Source organism: Paramisgurnus dabryanus, chromosome 21 (genome assembly GCF_030506205.2).
Source record: "Paramisgurnus dabryanus chromosome 21, PD_genome_1.1, whole genome shotgun sequence".
NCBI classification, from domain to species: Eukaryota; Metazoa; Chordata; class Actinopteri; order Cypriniformes; family Cobitidae; genus Paramisgurnus; species Paramisgurnus dabryanus.
Window position 1 is genome coordinate 19,074,403 of NC_133357.1, and position 24,510 is coordinate 19,098,912.

At 35.3% G+C, this 24,510-nt stretch overlaps 2 protein-coding genes across 3 annotated transcripts; one reads left to right on the plus strand and one right to left on the minus strand.

Moving 5' to 3' along the window:
* Window positions 1-1,194: 1,194 nt before the first annotated feature.
* On the minus strand, window positions 1,195-7,205 carry LOC135775707 (F-box only protein 44-like). The gene is made up of 9 exons (XM_065286131.2): window positions 7,135-7,205; window positions 5,515-5,621; window positions 5,221-5,406; window positions 5,037-5,124; window positions 4,522-4,636; window positions 4,341-4,436; window positions 3,749-3,884; window positions 1,459-1,656; window positions 1,195-1,325 (listed from the first exon to the last, which is right to left on the minus strand). The coding sequence occupies exons 1-8, from the start codon at window positions 7,178-7,180 to the stop codon at window positions 1,579-1,581; spliced, it is 852 nt and encodes a 283-aa protein (XP_065142203.1). The 5' UTR covers window positions 7,181-7,205; the 3' UTR covers window positions 1,195-1,325; window positions 1,459-1,578.
* A 2,257-nt stretch (window positions 7,206-9,462) lies between these two features.
* LOC135775714 (sodium-dependent lysophosphatidylcholine symporter 1-like) lies at window positions 9,463-23,782 on the plus strand. 2 transcript variants are annotated; one of them, XM_065286146.2, is made up of 14 exons: window positions 9,463-9,570; window positions 9,812-9,931; window positions 14,359-14,483; window positions 14,684-14,816; window positions 16,182-16,260; window positions 17,026-17,207; window positions 17,840-17,930; window positions 19,168-19,289; window positions 19,524-19,607; window positions 19,867-19,950; window positions 20,123-20,235; window positions 20,601-20,744; window positions 20,852-21,028; window positions 22,593-23,782. In XM_065286146.2, the coding sequence occupies exons 1-14, from the start codon at window positions 9,487-9,489 to the stop codon at window positions 22,633-22,635; spliced, it is 1,581 nt and encodes a 526-aa protein (XP_065142218.1). In that variant the 5' UTR covers window positions 9,463-9,486; the 3' UTR covers window positions 22,636-23,782. The 2 variants fall into 2 exon arrangements, with proteins under 2 accessions (XP_065142218.1, XP_065142219.1); XM_065286147.1 differs by having other exon boundaries at window positions 9,488-9,570; window positions 9,822-9,931.
* The last annotated feature ends 728 nt before the right edge of the window (window positions 23,783-24,510 follow it).

The window sequence follows — 24,510 nt, forward strand, 5'->3', positions numbered from 1 at the left end:
AAGGCTACTTCGTAAATGTTGGGATGTAATCTAAGTCAATGATCTTAAAAACAAAGTTTTGTAGACAAAAATTAATTCCACACAAGTAAAACATAACATACTACAATTTTCTATAATTAATTTTGTTTTTATTTACCATAACATCAAATGGCCAACATACATAACTAAAATAATATTTAAGTAGCATCAAGTGTAAACCTTTTAATGAAAATCAGACTTTTCCCATGTTTAAGTGCTATAATTTGGTCCCCAGTTCTTCTATCACTTAGTTTTGGTAAACCATTCTCTGCAAGCATGTGAAAAAATAGGTAATTGAAATTTGGCTCCCCTTGTGATGTCAGAAGGGGATAAGCCCCTTAAACTGCACTATCCAAGAGTGCAGAGATTCACTTTATTGGATTTAAAAGGCAAAATGTCAATTTTAAGATGCTATAATAAATTATCTATATGGTATTTTGGGTAAAACTCTACATATGTACTCTGGGAACACCAAAGATTTATTTGACATCTTTAAAAAGTCTTGTGAAATGTCCCCTTTAATATTGTCAAAACAATTATCACAATCAGAACAGATTTTAATTTTGCCATAAAACAACACAAAATGTCATCACAAAACTGCCATCTTATTAGCTGTTAGGCTTGTTCAACTTTATGCGGCGCCGCAAGAACCGACAGCCGGATGATGTCAAAGTACTGCGAGAACGATTAAAGAAATCATACGAAGTCTAATTTTGTCTCGCTCTCGTGGTACTTCGATGTCATCCGGCTGTAGGTTTTTGCAGCACCGCATGAAGTCGAACACACCTTATTTCTTGTCACTTGGCTCCATTTGAAAGTGCTGAGGGAGTATTCTAGATTTGTTTTATGACTTTTATGTTATTTTACTGTATATTCTATATAACACATATCATAAAATGCATTGCATGATGTTATATAGGAAATTACAAGTGTTTGATATAGTTTTTGACCTTCCGTGAAACTGTTGCGTGTCATAGTTATGTCAGAGTTTTTATAAAAATTAACAACAATTTAGTCATAAAATTACTTTGACTACTTAGAAATTGTAACATTTTGATGTATATACATAAAAGAACGTAACAAACAAACAAACAAGAAGCATATGATGCATATATTCTTCATATCAGTACAAACTTTCATGCTGTCCATCAGTGACCTAAAAAATATTATATAGCTGGACCGATCTCTACACTACTGTTTACAACCCATACTCCATACCAGCCTGCCCAAAACTTTGTATCCTTTCCTCCGTGAGTAAAACGGATAAACCGAACTCCAGGTCCATAATTCTTAAAGACGTGTGTCATCTGAAATTAAAGCAGTGAGAATAAAAGGTAAGATTTCAAACAACCTTGGCACATATAATCAGATCTTTACGCTTGTTCACTCTCTGTCCTCCTCCATCATAAGTGCAGACCCTATAGCCGCAGTCATAATAACCTCATAATTATTGACATCCCAGGACGAGTCTGCCATGTTTGAGCCACTCAACTGGTGTTAAATTAGCGAATCTGGGTCTGCGGATCACAGATTCACTCAGGCGAAAATCCCCTGATTTATTCATGCAGGATGGGTCTGTGGATTCGTCTGTTTCGTCCCTACGTTGTGTCCGAAGACGACATGTTTATCCTGTGGAGGCTACCATATGCATTCAAAATTCAGGGATGAGCAGTTGCAGACCTGCCAACCTTGGACATTTTTTTTGAGTACAGTACCATCAGCCGAAAGGTCAGAACATGGGTTTTTAAAGGTGACATAGAATGATTGAACGGGGTATTTATCCTTGTTCTGTGATGTGACATGTAGATAAAAAAAAATTGTTTGGGTCTGTAATGCCTTAGAAGCTTCCTAAAAACCTCTCTCAGATAGCTCTATTAGGGTGGGGGATTTTAAACAAGTGGTTTTGCACCTATTTGGCTCCCCCTACTGGCTTAACTTGCAATCTCAATACTGATTGGCTGACTTTGCTGCCCCTCAAAAAATGTAGCCAGTTATTTGAAAGTGGAGGGGCAGTGAGATGCCTGTGATGTCATAACCATCAGTTTTTCAGATTGGGCCGTTTTCTGGCTGACATTTCTAAAAGAGGAATTTTTATGAGACTGAGATGTTTAGAATGTCTAGCACTTTTTGTATGTTTGTGAATGCGGGTAGACTACCATTATTCAACAAAGACAAGGAAAAAAAGGGTTTTCATTCTCTGTCCCCTTTAACATATAATTTAACACACGCATGCGCGCACGCACACACACACCTCTTGGTAACTTTCAAGGTAACATGCTGCACATTGCACTCACTTTTTTTCTCCATCCTGGCATAATCTGCTTAAAAATAATTATAAATGTGAATAAAATCATGTTTAACAAAATTTGCCATACATGGTGTATTCTTGTATTCTTGTATTTGTATTCTCCAAAGTTTAGCATGTCTGCTCAAACACTGTTAAAGTGATATTCCTGTTAAATAGTGGATGATAAGTTCACCCACAAATAACATTCTGTTATCATTTACTCACCCTCATATTATTCCTAACCTTAATGATTTCTTTCTTGAGTGAAACACAAAAGAAATTATTTTGAGAAAAAATAATTGTTGTTTTCCCTGACTAGGAAAAAATACAATGGAGATCAGTGGGGACCAGATCTGTTTGCTTACCAACACTCTTCAAAATGACTTGTTCCACACAATAAAGAAACTCATAAAGGTTTGGACGCTCTGTTCTATTATGTAAACTATGACTGAATTAAATTTTTAAGTTAACTATCCCTTTAAGACAGTATTTTAGAGTTAACACTACTTTAAATTGAACCATAACTGTCTGTCTTTAATTTATTGTAGCTTTGTTTACAGTACAGTACAGTACGGCAAAGGCACCTATCACATGGGTGCTCGAGACACAAGATATTCTCCAAGTATAAAACTTTATTTGATGTGGTTTGTATATGACGTTTAATTAATAGACAATTATCAAGAGCGCGTTATTGGAGAGCGCGTCAGGTGGACTCCCTTCACTGAGAGTGAACTTTTCGTTTTTATTTGACTAAAATTGGATGCTTTCCCCCATGGTAAAACCATGGTACTTTTTCGGAAGCGCTCAATTATAAATGATGCTAATTTACAAATCAGAAGTAATGTTTGCGCATCTTGCGGTCAAGTGCACGTTATGAAACGGAGCCAGCGCGACCGTCGACTTCATAGGATTAAGCTAATGCATTATTTTAACTCTGCACATCCACCCTGACCAGTTTACCTTAGGGGCTCAGACGCCTTCACTCTCCGTTGAAAAAGATTGTCAGAAACTGCGGGTGGATGAAGGAGATCACGCGGAATTTTGTGATTCCGTCATTAGCAGACTCTTGTTACTGATTTGCCATACAACTTGTCAATCACCCTCACTTTCTATATGGTGGATGAGCCCAGTGCTATGATTGGACATTTTTTTCTTTTTTCTGTTGCTTGTTTTGAGTATTTCGCGCGGCAGGGGCGTCACCAGGTTTTTGCGTAGTTTCGAGTGACAAATCGTACCACCGTACAATGAGGTCAAAATGAGTAGCTGCTACGCAAAATGCGTACAGGTTGGCAGGTCTGCTGTTGGTTGCAATTCACACTCTCACCACCTTTAATAAATAGTTCAGTGGAGGATGATTGGACTGTACGTTTTGTAAGTAATAAAATTTAGTACATTTATTATTTAAAAATGATTGAATGATTTGAACACTATGATTAAACTCACTTGACACCATCGTTGATCATTCCACTGTTCAAAGAAAACTTTTTCAGGCTGAAAGACACTGATGGGATTCTTTTCCTGATCAAGCAGTTCTACACAGATCTTATAATAACACCTGCAATCAAAGCTTGGGGCGTACCTGCAGCAAACAACAATACACACCAGACTGAGGGAAATACTAGTAGTTTTAGAGTTATAATAATGCTTTAGTCTTTTCAAAGCCCAATCTAAATTTACTAAGACAACTAAAACTGAAATTGTCTGCAAAGTTTTGAATAAAATACAGAATAGAATTGAAAATTGTTGTGTGGGATAACAGAGATTTAAAACCTCTTAAACTCTGGGTCCGGTGGGTCCAAAACTGCATCATAAAATTTATTTTACAAAATATATCAGTTATGAACAAAAGTTTTCTGTAAAATAAGACCATTTATATCTATTTTACTCCAAAGCATGCGGATAAATAACTTTAAGCATGCTCAATTATGCAAAAACTCTAATTATACTGCTTAGCCTTGCATAAGAGACTTGCAAGCATTGTTTTATATGTTTTCCTGTTTGAAAAGTGTTTTTTATCCTACTGCAAATGACTAACCAGTCTGATATTTTGATGTCAGGTTGCAGAAGATCCATGATAGCAGAACTGTAACCTTCTTTTTTTAAATTAATCAGCTGTTGCTTTAAACATAACCTGAGAACAAAGATGACAGACAGGTCAAGTTCCGAAATTACGCATCAAGTTCTGAAATTTCTGAAGCAACAGAAACATAACTTACCTATAAGAGGTGGAGAAGCATTTCTTATTGTTGTCATTTGGAAGGGCTGCAAAATTCTCTTCTATTTTCCATTCGTCTCCACCATTCTTTACAAGGATCCATCCATTGAAATGATCTAATAAAAAATACCAGCATGAAGGACACTTCTTGAATTTAACAGTTGGCAATATATGCCCACAACCATACTTTAAAGCAGTGTTTTTATTTCAACCAGGTGGCCAGGGCCCTATAGGAGGCCACAATAAACTTTCAAGGGGACTTATGTATTGAATTTTTAAGTAATTCATTTTAACATTAAAGACAATGACCATTGTTATTAAATAAGGAATAGTTTATATCCCTAAAGATGTTTATTTAACAACTTAGCAACAGTTCCCGGAAGAAAGGTGTGTAAAAGTCACAATGAAACAGAAGAAGTGATCATCTTATTTTTTTTTACAGTGACCAGACTGTAAAAAATATCGACATACTTATTATCAAGCTATCACGTAATCATAAATTATTCTGTGGCTCACCTTCAGCTCTGGTATTTTTTAGTAAGTTACGTCTTTTCTTAGTCATAAAGTAAAACAGACACAATTTTGTCGGAGGTCTGGACGCATTGCAGGGCTCGATCCCCTCTCTCCAGCAGGGCTCGATCCCCTCTCTCCGGCAGGGCTCGATCCCCTCTCTCCGGCAGGGCTCGATCCCCTCTCTCCGGCAGGGCTCGATCCCCTCTCTCCGGCAGGGCTCGATCCCCTCTCTCCGGCAGCGCTCTCTCCAGTGTGCCTGTGAGTCCACCAGCTCCTTCCATTCACGACATACTAAACGACACTTTAATACCACATCCTCTGCAGGCAGATTCAGTAAGATCTCCTCAACCACAGCTGAGTTTAATCCTGGGCACTAATAACGCAGAAACAAAAATTGTGTTTCAGACAATGATCTATGACCCATTTCTGAGTCAAGTTTAATGTAAAAACTCTCCAGTGACACCAAAAAATGTCAACTTACTGTAACTGACCCGAATTTAAGCTTCTTAGACACATCATTTTGATTGCTTGCAGAAGGATCCATTATTCTTTTTGCAAACATTTGGTTGTCACACTGTGGATCTGGACCTATCCATCTTAGGTTGAAAACAACACGGAAGTTAACTTAGACTTTAAATCAACCATTGAAACATTTTACCTTACTCTTCGTCATGTAAAATCACTTCTCTACCAGATAATGAAAGTAATAAGGATGTGAAAAATTATATGCGTACATGTATATCCTCTACAGGGGATTCCTGCAATTCCCAAAATAGCTGAAACACACTTCAGTTATTCGATATCACGTATTTGCCTGGATACATCTAAACAAAACTCTGATATCCAGGTGCGTGTAGATAAGTCAGTAAGCTCGCTGCCCACTAGTGATGGGTGATTTTTAAAGCACACTTCATGAGGCTTCGAAACATTTACGAATCTTTTGTTTCGAATCATTGGTTCGGAGCTTGTTTCAATTGGCCAAAGTCACAAAGTTTTAGCAAACGAGGCTTCATTACGTCATAACTGTTTCAAAAAGTTTTGAAAATCCAGTGTAGGTGAACTCGGGTCAGTTTTATTGTAAAGGTTTAAACATTCATCCTTCTGACTAATAACACTACAATTTTGTCTACATTTTATTTATAGACAGATTTAATGACAAAAATGTGCATAATTAAAAAGGGAGTTTGTTTTAATGATTTGTTTTCCATAAATAAAACTAAAAACACAGAATACACTTTTAATTATGTCTCAATTAAATTTATTTTTCTTAAAAACTTTTAGAACAATCTTGCTATTATTTTGTAAAAAGTGTCAAATGTTTGGACAGATCTTGCTGCTTTTACACTATTTTGACCAGCAGGTAAGCCTGTGTGTGTATAGTGTTTCGAACGCTTCGAAAAACTGAATCAATTTACGAAGCAATTGGTTCAATTGATTCAAAGCTTCGAAAAGCTTCATTTCTCCCATCACTACATATCTACTGTTTCATTTCCTTTCACCCCTACATGGGCAGGAACCCAAAGGAAGGAGACATCTATTCTTTTATTATGAAGTGTGAGAAGCAAGTGGAGTATTTGATGCAAGTGAAGTATCCTCGAGGACCCCCTTCCAGAATGTTTTAGATGTCTCCTTAATTAACACACCTAATTTAACCCATTAGATTGTTATGGAGACATTCTGGAAGGAGGCTGATGAGTTGGTTCTGGTGATTTAAATAAGGAGACATCTAAAACTTTCTAAGGAATCCTCGACGACCAGGGTTGAAGAACACTGCACTAAACGTCACTTTAATACCACCTGCTCTGCAGGCAGATTCAGTAAGATCTCAACCACAGCTACTGGAACAGATGGCTGCAAACGTGAGAACTTGAACTAACACACGCAGACAGACAGATATGGTCAGAGATAAAGTTCTGGATAAATTCATTGCTAATTAAAAATAGCATTGAAACAGCAATGTAGCTTTAACTCTTTTTATAAACTAACAGCTCTTCCACATTCAAAGAAGACAACAGAAGTATTTACGAAACTCGCCTTAATAACTTATCAGTGTCGACAGCACCATAGACTTCTTTTTTTACAAAGAAATATAGGCACCTACCATATTGGCTAAGCATGCCTATTTCCATTTCATGTGTCGAGTGCATGCCACTGTTGTTACGTTTCCATTTTTGTCGAGGGAGCCAGTGTCCCGCCACTTCCGGGTTGGCGTGGCCTACAAAAATACGTCATCATTCCTGCGGCATGACGTTATACGTCGAAACCACCAACGAAAACCGAGATGGCCAGATGTGGAGTCATGGATTTTTTAAAAAAGAATTATTAATATATTGCTGTCTGTGATTCTGTGAGCATGGATCCTGTACTTTAAAATTATCGTTTACAAATGTGATATGAATACAATTAAACGGCTGTTTAATATTATTCTCTGAAAAATCCAGCTAAGACCAGCATAAGCTGGTCTCCCAGCTTGGTTTTAGCTGGTATGGCTGGTGTAGCAAGCTGGTCTAGCTGTGTTTTGGTCACTTTTTAAGCTGGTCTAGCTGGACTTAGCTGGTCAGACCAGCTGGCCCACCAGCTTTGCCAGGCTGGAAGGACCAGCTTAGACCAGCTACTGCCACTTATGCTGGTCTTTGCTGGATTTTTCAGTAGGGGGCAATTTGACCCTGAAACGTCATGACCAATTTCACATTCATAAGTGTACATTTTCAGGGAAAACATGAAATGTTATATTGAATCAGTATTGCCCTCAAATAAACAAAAAACACTTCTATTTTTTTTCTTATACTGTTTATATTTTCTTTTTAGCATATTAAATGTTGAAATCTTGTATTGTATTTTTTGTTTTTTAATAAACCGCCATTAAACAAAAAAGTAGGCGGCGGCGACATTGTACATTAAAGTTGTCTTTTCCTGACCTGAAGTTTTGCCTCCCCCTGCTGTACATAAATAGATACTACATATCCGTTGTGCTGATACACTGTTCAGATCTTACCACTGCATCAGCTGGCAATTTTACATACGTATGTAAAATACGTCTAATATATCGTCCAAACACAGCCCAGACGTCTAAGCTAAAACAAGGATAAATTGGGCTGTCGGTGAAAAATTAAGACATCTAATAGCCCAAAGATAAATTAAATAAAACAAAAAAATAAATGAAATCAAACAACAACCACCTTGTAATTACTTTGCATAGACTACATGGTGGAATATCATACATCTAACAAGTTATTTAGGCAAAACAACATGTAACCAAATTCAAGTTTATTATGGCTAGAAGGGTTGCTCTTAGACGGACTATAGACTTTATAACCTAGACGGTTGCTTGCTGGGGTGTGTTCAGGTCCAGGTTGTTCACAGATTACCTCACTGTACATAACAAGCATCATTTTATTATCCTTTTATCAGAGGTGATTTTTTTCTTGTTTTAAAAAGCTCGTTCTCAACACAGCTCCCGTACAGCTAGAGATTTATTCGTGAGAATGGATGATCAAGATATAACCTATTTTAATTTTACAGATAGGCTAAATAATTCAAGTTAATAATACAAATTTACCTAATATAGTGGAATAACAACTACAAAGAGACTTGTATCACAACTATAAAGAAATGACTCCACCTAAAAAGCAGTTTTCAAATGGTGCCTTTGTTCTTTTTGTGTTTATGTGTGTTCTTTAATTAGATTTTTTATGTTGGTAAGTTTTTTTCATATAGGCTTGCACACAATATAATGTCAATCATTAGTAAATAAATTATTCATTTAGGCTACTTTATAATGTAAGTACCCTATTTAAGTCATTTCCGCCAGATGGAATTTGGTGTTAAATTGTAAGATTTTTTTAAACAAAGTATGTCTATGGCAACTTTTGCATATGAAAATAATCTATGACTATTTTCATCCTGAGAAATATGTGACGTTTTTCTGCACGCGTAAATCGCAACTGTCATCATTTCGCGTTAATGTTAACACGCACAGGCAGACCTCAGATCATTGCTATACAAACCTTTAGATTTACATTTTATAAAAATTATAGATTTTTCATGATAATTATGAAGTAGATGAAATTTTAAATGTTGTGATTAACTTCACACAGAGACGTTTCAAATATGTATGCATCTTTGTGGTTCTTACCAACAATTGTCAGCTGGGCATATGGCATACAGTATGTGAAAGCCTACTGCCCCACATTCACTTCCTTTACACTGTACTGTAAAGCTATTCAAAACCTCATCGTTTAAAGTCAACAAATAATTCGACATCGCAGACAATAATCATCATTTCTTAATATCCGCAACAAAAAGCAAAAGCATTGATGATTAGACAAAACATGAATTCTGGGTCTCTTCAGGCGGTTTGCTAAAAATGAGAGGAACTGTGTGAGCCACGCCCACGTGTAACTAGTATAAGAAGCGGTAGATAAAAAAGAATTTTCACAACAACTGGTTAACGATGGCAGACAACAATGGGGATGCACTGGACCACCAAGAAGGACAAAGCATAGACTGTGCGACGAAATATGAAAACAATAAACCGGTATATTTCTAAAAATATTCTTTTGCATTAATGATACTTTAAAAGATAAATAAATATTATTGGCTACATTTGGATTTATTTTCCAAATGGTAGATCCGTTTGCAAAAAATCTGTTTATTTTATAAAGACACAAAATATGTAGTATACATCGTTTTTTAATATAGGCCCATTATAGATAGATAATTAAAGGAGTAACCAATGAAATATACCTTGGAAAATTATTTGCATGTAACTGTTGCAGAAATCCACAGGCATCCCTTTATCCACGAAACTGTGCTACGCCATTGGAGGGATGCCTTATCAAATGACTTCAAACGCCAAAGGATTTTTCATGCAGATCTTTTTATTGGATGTTGTAAAGGTGAGTGACAGCTTAGATAATGTTGTGGTCTTAGCAGCTGTTGGTGGTGAAAACCATGCTAACCATACTCAAACAGAACTGTATATATGAACATGCATGTACAGATGTACATACATCAACCATCATTTTGTGGAAGTTATGCAATATGGATATTCATCACCACACCCTATACATTGGGTGATGGTGTAATTTTGCATTAATTGACAAATACCCGATACAGCTGTCTTATCAATATTATTAACTTAAGGTGTGTGGTAATGGGTCGTTTTAATCATTCCAGTCTATACTGTATGTTGGACATGGTTTTCTTATAGGACTATAAACTACACTGTCAGATAAAATGGTCCAAAGCTGTCACAGCCTTTTTTTGAATACATACCATTAGGTAAAAATATGAATACATTTGGTACCAGTATGTATCTCTAAGGTAGTAATATGAACTCTTTAGGTGCAAATGTGTATTTTTTTTGTTGTTGAAAGGGTACCACCCTGACCCCGGTGACAGCTTGGGGCCATTTTTTTCTGACCGTGTTCTCTTGTATCTACACCTTGTAACTGCACACCTTTTAAAACGTGTGTGTGTGTCATTTTAACACGTCTTGTGTCGTCCCTTTTATTTATCTGAACACAAAATCAGCACAAAATGACACACAATGTGTTAAAATAACACATCATGTATTAAATAGGATAACACAAAACAATGTGTTAAAAATGAACACATCCTTTCTTAGAGTACAGCTGGACTAAATATAATTCAATGATTGCATGACTTCACCGAGCTTTCCTTTCGAATATAAACAGAAAACTGATTATTAGTTAGTTAAAAGTAAAAGTGAACCCATACTTAAAATGTGACTACACACATAATAATGTTGGGTTGAAAAAAATAACCCATTGAAACGTTTTTGTTTTTTTTACAGTGTACTATTTACAAGTTGGCATGGTTTATAGTTCCTGTCATTTTTCACATTAACACATGCTTAACATGATAGATCACACCATACTTCTACATAGACTAGAAACCAGTAGGACTATCTGGGGTGATCTTCAAACGGTTCAGGTCATACTTGAAAGAGAGGGGTTACCATGTGATCATAAGTGACCATAAATCTAGTCCCACAGTGCTCAAATCTTGTACCACTTTTGTTCAGTTTATAAATGCTCTTGCTTGGACAAATAATGAAAAAGAACCAAATTGCTTACCACATCTATGCAGATGAGCACAGATCTACTTATCAGTCCTATCCCCCAATGACTGCAGCCACATTGACTCCACGTGTTAGTGCATTGGTGAAATTAACAGTTGGATATGTCAAAACTTCCTCCAGTTAAAACAAAGACAAAACTGAAGTCACCGTAGTTGGAAACAAAGACGAAATTCTCAGGTTAAAAACACACCTTGTTTCTAGGTGTCCAAAGACACATGTTTTCGTCATTTCGTCTTGATTTTGTGTTCAAATAAGAGACAACACAACATGTGTTAAAACAACACAAAGTGTGTTCCAAAAATAACACAGAGATGTGTCTAGTTAATGACAACACATTAGACTTGTTGTCCTTAACTAGCACACAATGTGTATTTTAAACACATAGTGTCGAGTCTGACCTTAATTTTACGTAAACACAATGCAAATCAGTTTACACTTTCAGAAAAAAAGCTACAAGTTGTCACTTGGATGGTACCTTTTCAAAAAGGAAATTTTTATTCTTTAAAGGTGCATATTGATACCTCAAAGGTGCCTTACATTCTGGTACCTCATACCTGTACCGTCCAAGTGACAACCTTTGTACCTTTTTTTCTGAGAGTGTACTGCCATCTTAACATTGCACAATTTGATGTTTTTTTTAACAGTTATTTTTGTGTAGCTGTTATTTATCTTTGTAAATAATTTCTGTGTAAAGCACTTTTAATGACCTATGTGCTATATAAATAAACTTGCCTTGCCCTCTCTATTTAACCCATCCAGAGGGTAGTACACACACACACACACACACACACACACACACACACACACACACACACACACACACACACACACACACACACACACACACACACACACACACACACACACACACACACACACACACACACACACACACACACACACACACGCAAGTCATGAACAAACACCCGGAACAGTGAGAGCAATTTGGGGAAAGTGCTCAGGGGCACCTCCATTGTTTCCTGGCGGTCTTGGAAATCAAAACCGTTACAAGTCTACAACCGTTAGCTCTCCATTAGGCCACAACTTCCCTTGTAATAATGAGGTTATTTTGAACCCAACATTGGGTCAAAAATGGGACGAACCCAAACCAATGGGTTGTAATTGAATGGGTTAAATATAAACATTGGGTTATTTTAACACAACCACTGAGCCTGAGTTTCTCGCTTTTTGATCCAATGCTGGGTTGAAAATAAGTGTATACATTCACTTTCCCTGTGTGATGTTTTTAGGAGTTCTGACCTTTTTGTGTGCATTTGACCCATTTTCATGAATTTTGCTACTAGAAATGTTGAACTTTGGCATTTTTGAAACACGAAAGGCTCTGTCCTGGTCCAACTAAACTCTTCCTCAATTTGCATGTCATGTTGGCCACCCACTCTCTGTTAGCACAGGAAGTATAAAGGCTTGCATGTGAAAGATCTTGTAGAACTTTTTCTCTTGATGTGCAATTGTATTTTGTGAACACAAGAAAGTAAAATACAGTTTTTCTGAATTGCTAAAACACATTTTTTGAAACCATCACTCATTTTCTCAAAACCTTAAACACAAATCCCAATTTTAAACACAATTTACAGAACCCCTGACTCTTCTAGCAAAATCAAACAATTGCTTCAAAACCATTTCACTTGTACTCAAAATCAAACTAAGCTTTCAAATCATACACACATAAGTCTATGATATAAAACACTACAAGCATCCATTAGACACTACCTTAAAAAATGGAAAACACAACATCCAGGAGATCTGCTTACAGAAAAATACATGTTTATTGTACATAACAACACACTTGACAAATACTGTTAAAAATCTCTATTACTGTAATCACAAGTTTAGTTCAGTTACAGTTTTTTTGAATTGCTAAAACACTAAACCCCAATCTCTGAACCAAATTCATAGTGGCCTAAACCCATTTGTCAAATCATGCACTCTTTTTGCAAAATTCTAAACACAAACTTCTCACTAAAACACACATTTCACACTGCAATGCACTTGTTTTATAAATGCTAAACACAGGCAGGCAAAAGTTGAACACAACTACAACACTCTTATCATCGAGTAAACACAACAACTCAAAATTCTACACACTTTTATCTAATGGTATTTTTTACCAATTGTGTGAATTGGAAACAGTCTGAGAGGCAGATGAAGAGTATGAGGAAGAAAAGGACACCAGAGACGATGCAATTGACAAAATTTGCAGTTGGATTGCTGACTTTTTACAAAATACAAGTGCTGCTTACAGTAATATTGAAAACGTACTATTACTTGCAGTACTTACAGTAAACTATTCACTATATTCACTGAACTAAACTTGTGATTACAGTGATAGAAATTTTTAACAGTATTTGTCAATTGTGTTGTTTTGTACAGTAAACATGTTTTTTTCTGTAAGCAGATCTCCTGGATGTTGTGTTTTCCATTTTTTAAGGTAGTGTCTAATGGATGCTCTGTAGTGTTTTATATTATAGACTTATGTGTGTATGATTTGAAAGCTTAGTTTGATTTTGAGTACAAGTGAAATGGTTTTGAAGCAATTGTTTGATTTTGCTAGAAGAGTCAGGGGTTCTGTGAATTTTGTTTAAAATTGAGATTTGTGTTTAAGGTTTTGAGAAAATGAGTGATGGTTTCAAAAAATGTGTTTTAGCAATTAAAAAAAACTGTAATATAGTGAATACTTTACTGTAAGTACTGCAAGTAATAGTAAGTTTTCAATATTACTGTAAGCAGCACTTGTATTTTGTAAAAAGTCAGCAATCCAACTGCAAATTTTGCCAATTGCATGGTCTCTGGTGTCCTTTTCTTCCTCATACTCTTCATCTGCCGCTCAGACTGTTTCCAATTCACACAATTGGTAAAAAAATACCATTAGATAAAAGTGTGTAGAATTTTGAGTTGTTGTGTTTACTCTATGATAACGGTGTTTTAGTTGTGTTCAACTTTTGCCTGCCTGTGTTAAGCATTTATAAAACAAGTGCATTGCAGTGTGAAATGTGTGTTTTAGTGAGAAGTTTGTGTTTAGAATTTTGCAAAAAGAGTGCATGATTTGACAGATGTGTTCAGGCCACTATGAATTTGGTTCAGAGATTGGGGTTTAGTGTTTTAGCAATTCAGAAAAACTGTAAAATGTCACATTTCACAAAAAAACATTAAATATCTATATTTTTGCTATTTTCTTCAGTCCAAGTGTTTTTGTTATAGATGGGGGCCTCTTATGCAGCCATCATTCTCTTTCTTGGTCGAGCTTGGGATGCTATTACTGATCCTCTCATTGGATATGCCGTGAGCAAGAGTGGCCGCACAAAAATTGGCAAACTTATTCCCTGGTGAGTGGCAGGAGAGAAAAACCTCCATTGTAATTATTTAGGTGTTTCACTGTAATACACCCAGAAGTGTTTTAGTCACATCTTGCTGTTTTTTTAAACACAACCTAGAAACAACTGCAAATAATGTATTCCTTCTGAGTGTATTATTTTTTAGTATTATTTATGTGTACTGTTTTTTTTATTTTGTATTTTTTGCACAGGATTGTGTTCTCAATGCCGTTAGGGGTCCTGTCCTACATCATGCTCTGGTATACTCCACAGGACACCATGTCCCCTGCCTTTAGTTTTTGCTGGTACTTCGCATGGTGTTGTCTGTTTGACACCTTCATGAGTGTAAGACCACAATGAACATTATCAGAGTTTGACATTTACAGTCAGGGTTTAAAATTAACACTTGTTATGAGTCATAACTCATCAAACTAACATATTAATTAATAGTGTTGCTGGCTAACATATCAAGCATATTTGTCAACTTATGACTCTCAGACTGGATTCTATTCTTTAGCCGTCTCTATAAGAAAGAGAGCATTAGTGTCGGTATTAAAAAAATTTGGGTGAATATAAACCAAATCTGCGCATATTCAGCACAAATGCAAGTACTTTTCAGATAATACCAGCCTGGTATTGAATTCATACATTTTATGATTTAGGTAATTTGTATGAATTCATACAAAGTAAAACATACAAAAACGTACGATTATGAAAAAACAATAATGAAATGCCACCCCAAACACTAATGTCACGGAGCGAAACCAAATCATACAAAAACGTATGATCTTGGTCGTACAAATAAATACAAATTAGCCACCTTGTTTTGCAGTTACCCCACATGAACAAACATATCAATATAAAAAACATTTGCTGGTCGTTTTGTTTAGATAAAAAGGTGATTTAAACATGTAGCTGTGTATTCTATTTATTTTGTAAACTATTTATTTCTGGTATTTTCATGTCATAATAAATATTATAATGTTTTAATACCTATATTTTCTTATATATCAAATATTACCTTAGACAATATTTATTAATATTTTATAGTACCTTGTTAAAGCCCTGAATGTAACTTTCAATGCAAATACACTGTAAAACATTTCTTGTTGTACTTGAATATTTAAGTTTGAACAACTTGACTTAAACAAGTAATTTCAACTTTCTTGACTAGTGAGGCGTTGGTATAAATATATATATTTTTAATAGGCTTAGGTAATTACAACTTTGTTTTATTTATAGAAACTTCTAAAAAGTCAAAAAAGTTTAAATGACTTATTAATTCAAGTGGTTTGAACTTAAACATTTAAGTGCAACAAGGAATTTTTACAGTGATAGCGCTTTTCACAGTTTTGCTTATTGCAAAGCAGCTTTACAGTAAATGCATATTAGTAAAAACACCAATGGTTATTTCAGGTTATTTTCAAACCCTGACCAGTTGTCAGTTTCACATATTCAACGAAAATAATCAACTGTTATGGCAGTCTCTCGCAGAGAGAAGAAGTCATATTAAAAATAGCATTATTAGAGCATTTGTTATTCATGCTACCAAATATAGAGTCTGGTCCTTTAAGTTGCAGTGATAGCATACTGTGAAAAGGAAATATATAATGTACTGTATCCACAACTGTGTACAAATAGATGTGGTCACACGTAACATGTTTGGATTTAAAACAAAATATTGTCTCTCCTTGTCTCTCTGTTGCTCAGTGCTACCATGTGCCGTATTCTTCCCTAAACATGTTTCTGGGGGGCAATGACAGAGATCGAGATTCAGCAACTGGCTACAGTAAGAAACATTCATTATGGTATTCACATCCTCTTCACAATACAATAACCACTGTAAAAATACACTTTAAAGTCAATTTCACAAAAACTCCCATATATCGCAAAACGATTTTTACGCTCACATGAGGTGGTTTTTCAGGCCATTCAGAAAAGGTGTATTTCCCAAAACCGCAATGGAAACATTTTTAGTTCACCTGATGCAAGTCACATAATTATTATTTAAAGCCAGTAGCGGCACATGACTGCTCTTTTGAGGGGCACAATTTCAAAATATGTGTGCGGAGTGTCATGTGTGTTACTCGTGTTTTCAAAATATGTGTTTGTTGTATCATGTGAACCATGTGCATCACGTGTTTTGTCAAAATAACACAGGCCAAACCTAAATAATAAATATTAATAGTAGTAAACCAATACTGGCCACACCTCAATTCTGTCCACACTCTCAGAATTTTTTTTAAAACGTTGTCACTGTGAAGACACCTTATATAAATGTCCTTACACTGTACAGTGTGTACCATTTTGGAATGTACCTTTGAGGTACCAATTTGCACCAAAAGGTACAAAAGTGTACTTTTTTTAAAAGGTACCACTCCAGTGACAACTTTTGTACATTCTTGTACTTTAAGACACATATATAAAACCTATTGAGACATAGATAAAAATAGGCAGCAGATCCCTGTATATAAAGGGCATAAACTTAAATAAAAACTATTTCCTGTTTTTAAAAGAAGAAATAATCAGGAACCCTTTCCTCTTATGATCTCAGGGATGGGAATGGAAATTTTTGCTACATTGGCTGGAGCCGCCATTCAGGGTCAGATAGTGGGAGTTCATCATGCTAAAAGGTCACAGGTCTGCAGGACGCAGAATAACAGAACAAATGTGTCCATCATCAACAACAACAACACAGACTCCCTTGGTGAAATATCCATGAACCTTTATAATACAGTAAGGATTGGACTTCTTAAAAACACTGTATCAGTAACAAAGATAGTGAAGTTTCTTTAGATATTTATTTGGAATGAACACATGTAATAGTTGCTGATAATTGTTTTAAATGTTGGTTAAATATAATAGGCCTACCACAAGCAAGAAGATACAACATACTGTAACTTTAGTGGCCTTGTCACACTCGCACACCATTTTAGATTTTTCTGCATAGTTGCACCTTTTTCCTTAATTCCTAAGTAATGGTTAATTGATCTATAATTTGGTTGAGCTGTGTTCACCTCATTACCACCAGTATTTAAGTTATTTTAGTTTCTGTTCAATTTCTCCTGCCTCAGTCAGCTATGCTTTGTACAGTAGATGTTGTCTGTGTTCCTGTTACTTGAGATTTATTTAAACATTCTGCTGCTTTATTATCTTTGGCATTAGAGTTTGCTAAACGGTGAAAACGCACACCATCTAGTGCACAACATATATTTCTAAACTCAGCAACAATGTGTTTTCTATTTTTACTACCATAAATGGGAAGTTTTACACAACACTGAGAGTGTTGACCCTTAAAAACAAACCACATATTTGTTGGGATATTTTTGGCTAAATGTACATTTAAATTCTGTTTTTTCATCTCCTAGAGACGAGCTTATGTGACCGCTGCACTCATTTTAGGAATGCTGTATTTTTTGTGTTGCCTTGTGCTTTTTCTAGGAGTGAAGGAGAAACTGGGTAAGTTCAAATGTATAACACTTTATTAGTGTCAGAAAAGAGTGGTCACAAAATGGTCACTGGGGCAGTACCTCACCTAAAGAGAGTATTAGTAGTACATCAAAGGTACATATAAGAACCAAATGTATACATATCTGTACCTAAAAAGTACATATTTAGATCTTTTTAAAGGGGACATATCACAAAAAAACTAACTTTTTCCATGTTTAAGTGCTATTGGGTCCCCAGTGCTTCTATCAACCTAGAAAATGTGAAAAAGATCAACCCAGTAACTTAGTTTTGGTAAACCATTATCTGCAAGCATGTGAAAAATAGGTAATTGAAGTTTGGCTCCCCCTGTGATGTCAGAAGGGGATAATACCGCCCCTTAATCTGCACTATCCAACCACTGCACTGCCATTTAGTGCAGAGATCAGCTCATTTGCATTTTAAAGGACACACCCAAAAACGGCACATTTTTATCAAACCTACAAAGTGGCAATTTATCATGCTATAATACATGATCTATATGATATTTTGAGTTAAAACTTCACATACATTTTCTGGGGACACCAAAGATTTATTTGACATCTTTAAAAAGTCTTGTGAAATGTCCCCTTTAAACAGAGTATTTATCCTTGTTCTGTGATGTGACATTTAGACAAACAATTTTTTGTTTGGGTCTGTAATGCCTTAGAAGCTTCCTAAAAACCTCTCTCAGATAGCTCTTTTAGGGTGGGGGATTTTAAACAAGTGGTTTTGCACCTATTTGGCTCCCCCTACTGGCTTAACTTGCAATCTCATTACTGATTGGCTGACTTTGCTGCCACTCAAAAAATGTAGCCAATTATTTTAAAGTGGAGGGGCAGTGAGATGCCTGTGATGTCATAAGCATCAGTTTTTCAGATTGGGCCGTTTTCTGGCTGACATTTCTAAAAGAGGAATTTCTATGAGACTGAGATGTTTAGCATGTTTTGCACTTTTGGTATGTTTGTGAATGTGGGTAGACTACCATTATTCAACAAAGACAAGGTAAAAATGGTTTTTCATTCTCTGTCCCCTTTAAAGGGCACTGCCACAGTGACAGCTTGGGACAATTTTTTTTACCTTTTTTTTATAGTAATGAGTTTTGTATGTTCTTTCAGCCTTGTCTATTAATAGATGTTATTTATGTAGATGCATTATTTAGTTGATTGATTGGCTGAAATGTCTTTTATATTAATTTCCCTACATTTTTGGTGCTTGCTTCTCACCCTAGCCCCACTAAGTAAACTGGACAGCATGAGTATGCCTTACCTAACTGGTATGAAGATGGTGGTGTGTCACGTTCCATATGTGAAGCTTGTATTTGGCTTCCTATTTGCTTCACTGGCTTTCCAGGTCAGAGATTTTTCTCTTTATATTAAATACATTTGTATTTCAATACACCAAATGCAGGAAGGTTTTGTACGAATGCACAAATGTATTTATTATTTTATGTATTGCCCACTTTGTACAGTGTTAAAGTTTTGAGTCATAGATTGGATTAAAATTTGATGTAGCATAGATTGTAAATGGATTTGAGCAAATATGAAGCCTGCATGATAATGGTGATGATAAGAATATTTGTTACAGATGGCTCAGGGGAATTTCGCCCTCTTCTGTACTCATGCAGCAGATATGGGAGCATATTTCCAACATCTTGTTCTTATATTATTGGTGAGGGATTCATTATTTTAAGGTTTTATCATGAGGTGCTAGTGATCTGACGTGTACATATTTTGATGGTGTAACCCAACACTGTTTAAAATTCAGGTTATTTCAGTCATATTAACAATTTTTGGTTACACTTTATTTTACAGTGTAATAATACAGAGTAATAATGATTAACATGTGTCTACTAGTTGGTTTGGTTTAGGGTTAGTTGCATGTAATGTTATTACTATAATATTTGCATGTAATGTGTGTTTTTGTGCAGACTGCAGCCACATTTTCTACACCATTGTGGCAGACACTATTGGTCAAACTAGGAAAAAAGACCACAATATTCATCGGCCTATCAGTGAGCATCATTTTTTTTTAAATTTTTTGTTTCTCATTGCTTTATTCATGATCGCGCAACAATAACGCTTTGCAAATGAGTTGTTTGCATATTAATTCAAATGCAGTCTACAAACTTTGCAAATAATTAAAAATTATGATTGAATCCTTTCTTTGTCATCTTCTTTCTGCAGACTTATATTCCATCTCTAATTGTAATATCCCTAGTGAGGAGTAATTTACCCATCTTCGTTATTATGTCTGTGTTGGCTGGCACCAGTCTGGCAGCACTCTATCTGCTTCCATGGTAATTTAATCGCCATCTAATACAGTTTCTAAGATAAATCTCTTTTTCATTGTTAAAACATTTACTCCACCAACATAGACCCCACCAGAACAAATGCACTCCTCTTGCATTATGCAAACCCAGATACTGGTCAGCTGGGATTTAGTGGTGAGATTTTTGGCATCTCGTCTGGAATCAGAATAAATGATCACATACTTAATGGGCCTCCATTGCGAGGAGGAAAGCAGATCCTATCATGGCGTAATGCACAATGTTGATTTCAAAATCTTTTGTTTTAATCTCTTCATCATAAATTTGTACTGAAAACTTGATGAATACTTCTAATATAGAATAATGCAACATTAATGCAACTTTTTTTTTTTTAGGTCAATGTTGCCAGATGTTGTTGATGACTTTAAGGTTAAGAACCCATCTTGCCAGGATCTAGAACCGTTGTTTTATTCCTGTTTTGTTTTCTTCAATAAATTTGGAGGGGGCATGTCTGTTGGAGTCTCAACCTTGGTACTACAGTAAGAGCAAATAGTCAAATAGTTTTCAAGTTGCTAATAATGATGTTAAATGATTCACAACAATGAAAACTTTGCAAACTTTTCTTTCTCATTGTTTAAATCTTCAGTTTTGCAGGATACCAGCCTGGAGCCTGTAAACATAATCCAGCAGTCATATATTCACTGCGGATGCTTTTCGCTCCTGTACCCATCTGCCTGCTTCTGATGAGCTTAGCTGTGTTTTACTTTTATCCTATCAATGAAGAGCGACGGCAGGAAATCCAGATGGCATTAAAGAAAGCAGGGTACTTTATTCTGTCTGTACATCTGTGTAAATGAATATCTCTTTAGTGATCATCTGATTCTATTCAAAATCTCTAAACTTTCATTTCGGGTCAAGAAAGCTGTACTGGGATGACTATCAGCATTTACAATAGAGTACACTGCAAAAATGTAATGTATACATAATTTGTCTTGTTCTTTGAGTTAATGCTTAAAACAAGTAACACAAATCTGTGAGTGGAGAAAGAGAAATTAACTTGAATTGTGTTTGAGGTTGAAGGGCATATATAATAGCCTACAAAACCTACTTTTACAAGGTGTTTTGGAAATAGTTTAATTCCCATTAAACTAAAGCAGTATCATTAGACATGCTGTTTTGATTCTGTTGTTAATGTGACATCATACTGATAAAACCCTGCCCATGGTCACTTACCAAGCTGTAGCTTGTTTGCATTTAAAGGTACACACATTAAAACAGCGCTTTTTTGCTCCCACCCATAGAGGAATTTTGAACATGCTATAAAAAATGATCTGTGGGGTATTTTGAGCTGAACTTCACAGACACATGGGCACCATTGAGACTTGTATTACATTTAAAAAAATAGGCATAATATGTGACCTTTTAAGTTGTCTTTCTTATCCCACTGGCAGATATTTTTACCTGTTTTAAGCATAAACTCACTTGATTTGCATAGTTTTTCCCTTTTTTCCAGGAAACACGACTTAATCTCTAGGTAATTGTTTTTTAAATATTTATACTGGATAACACTCTCAGAGAAAAGTTACAAAAGCTGACCCTTTCAAAAAGTACACATTTGTACCAAATTGGTATCTCAGAGGTACATATATGTATTTAAATGGTAAATATTAAATTTTTTTAAGGGTACCATATGGACAGTTTTTGTACATTTTTCCTGAGAATGCATTCATTTGTTTTTTGTTTTTGTTTTTTTGCAGTGTATTGACCAAGTATATTTATAAAGCAAAGAGATGTGCAGATGTTTACAATTTGGAATATGCACATTTAGCATAAAAGGGCCTTAACATGATTTAACTTTATGTAGATTATATACATCAGCTTTAACAGAGACTGTTGTTTGTAGTCTTGATTGTTTCCATTCTATTTATCTTAACCCGTCATAAACAATTCATGGATATTTTGTACCTTTTGTTTGCTCATTGTACATCCAATAGTATAAAATAACATTATATAGTAACAAAAATATGAATTATATTAATTATAATTAATAAGTATTATATTAATATAAATTTTAGGCTTATTCTGTATTACTGCTGATAATATAGCTTGCATTCATGCTTTTCAGATCTAAAAGAGATAAAATAGGCTTAAGCAACATTCATATGAAAGATGTCTGACGGTCTATTCTGTGGTTATACTTCTGCATACAACGTAGTTCTTTAAACTCACAAAAAAATCATCATTTCTCATTCATTCATTTCTACACAATGCATATTAATGTTCTATCATGTCATGGTCTTACGGATTAGTTTTAATAGCAGTAACAATAACAGTGATGATGGCTGTGCTAACTGTGCTTTATTTGTGTGTTGTCTTGACATGAACAGGGGAGAAAACAACGACAAAGGAGAAGAACTGGGTATGAAGTAATACACTGTCATGCCGTTTACTACTCTTGTTCAATGAGGCTTCTACAACTGTTCATCGTGAAGATGTTTGTTTCTTGTCAGTGTAAAGTCTTTATCTGTTTATATTATAAACAACGTTTCTTAAGCCCCCCACAGTTTTACTAATCTAACAGTCATAGTTTAGATTATAGAGCAATTCATTTATAAGCTGATGGCTTGCAGAAGGGAAACGTTCAAAACCCAGACCAGGATAACAAGAATCACTGGCTTGAGGTGAAATTAAACATGCAATGTCTTCAAATGCTGTGTCGAACACTTCTGATCTATAAACATGTAGTCCAATTGTTTGGCCAGTCCATCAAATAGAGCAATGTTGGAAAGCATCACAGATCTACAATGTTCGTCCTGTTTGGAGAAATCAACTTAATAATTGCGTGTCTCTGTACATTGTGTTTGGTTTGAAAGTTTGAATGTATTTATTTCACCCAAAAGTGAAAATTGTGTCATTTCCTCACCCTCATGATGTTCTAAATCTGTATGAATTTTTTTTATTTTGTTGAACACTAAAGAAGATATGTTGATAAATGATGCACAGACAGTTGATGGCACACATTGACTTCTATGGTATTTTTGTGTGGTTATTGTTTATCAAAATATCTTATTTTGTATTTAACCGAAGAAATAAACTCATACAGGTTTAGACATGAGAGTAAATGATGACACAATTTGATGTCCCGTTAAAGGGATAGTTCCCCAAAAATTAATATTCTGTCATTATTTACTCATGTTGTTACAAACCTGTATCAATTTCTTTGTTCTGATGACCACAAAGGCAGATATTTTGAGGAATGTTTAAAACCAATCCGATCATGAGCCCCATTGACTTCCATAGTAGGAGAAATAATACTATGGAAGTGAATGGAGCTCATTGTTTGGTTACAAACGTTCCTCAAAATATCTTCCTTTGTGTTCATCAGAACAAATACATGTATACAGGTTTGTAACTAGATGACAATGAGTAAATGATGACAGAATTTTCATTTTTGGGTGAACTATCCCTTTAACATCAAGAGGGGAACAGAGCAGTTTTAAGCCTTATGTGCAATTTTAGAAATGAATGATAATTATGACGTAAAACTGTTTAAATAAAACAACCTTGTGTAAACGTACATTGTCGTCTTTTGCATTACAAAAGCCACCACCACAAGATATGATAGTTTGTTTCCAAATCAATACAGCGCCCTCTTGTGGCAGATGGTACATGTTATTTAGGGAGTAGAGTAGTGGTATTTTTCTTGTAGATGTGCTACTCGAATAGCCAACATCACAACAACCCCACAAAGGAAGTGAGTGTTGAGATCATGTTATGTAGCAAGCACTGTCTATGGTAGCAAGTACTTCACAATGACTCGGGGCTATTGGAAAATCAAACTGTAAACACTGCAGAGAGGTAAAGCAAATCTATAAATGCCGACCACATCTTCAAAACGTCGGTGTAACAAATAATAAAGACGTTTTTTACTTTGACACAATGCCTTGTCAAAACAAAAACATGCTTTATAAGCACACAAAATGCATAGTTAGAAAAGCAGACCACAAAGTATAGATGTCATGTGAATTAAAACAAATTCACATTTTCAGTCATTGATAGGCAAAGCAAACAGCTCCTGTGACATCAAACCACCCAGATACAAAAAGCAAATTAGGGAAAATAAATCATAGAGTAGTCTACTTTCTGCAAATATGTCCATAAATGTTTAACAGTGATCTTACATTTTTCTCTCCAAAAATAATTTTACCAACTTCCAAAAACATTTATTAACTATTTCCATTTAATGCTTAGATATATCGAATATTGTTTATCTAATGGTGCTGAAAATGTGGTAGCACAACACAT

What these genes read in the sequence shown, in the direction of transcription:
- LOC135775707 (XM_065286131.2), bottom strand. Translation starts at nt 7,180, where the DNA reads ATGCACTCGACACATGAAATGGAAATAGGCATGCTTAGCCAATATG. An exon ending in GAGAGGGGATCGAGCCCTGC is followed by an intron (nt 5,125 to 5,220) that starts CGGAGAGAGGGG and finishes ATCGAGCCCTGC; the next exon opens with AATGCGTCCAGACCTCCGAC. An exon ending in AAAAAATACCAGAGCTGAAG is followed by an intron (nt 4,637 to 5,036) that starts GTGAGCCACAGA and finishes ATTTTTTATTAG; the next exon opens with ATCATTTCAATGGATGGATC.
- LOC135775714 (XM_065286146.2), top strand. Translation starts at nt 9,487, where the DNA reads ATGGCAGACAACAATGGGGATGCACTGGACCACCAAGAAGGACAAAGC. An exon ending in TTGCTTCACTGGCTTTCCAG is followed by an intron (nt 19,290 to 19,523) that starts GTCAGAGATTTT and finishes TATTTGTTACAG; the next exon opens with ATGGCTCAGGGGAATTTCGC. An exon ending in GTCTCAACCTTGGTACTACA is followed by an intron (nt 20,745 to 20,851) that starts GTAAGAGCAAAT and finishes TTAAATCTTCAG; the next exon opens with TTTTGCAGGATACCAGCCTG.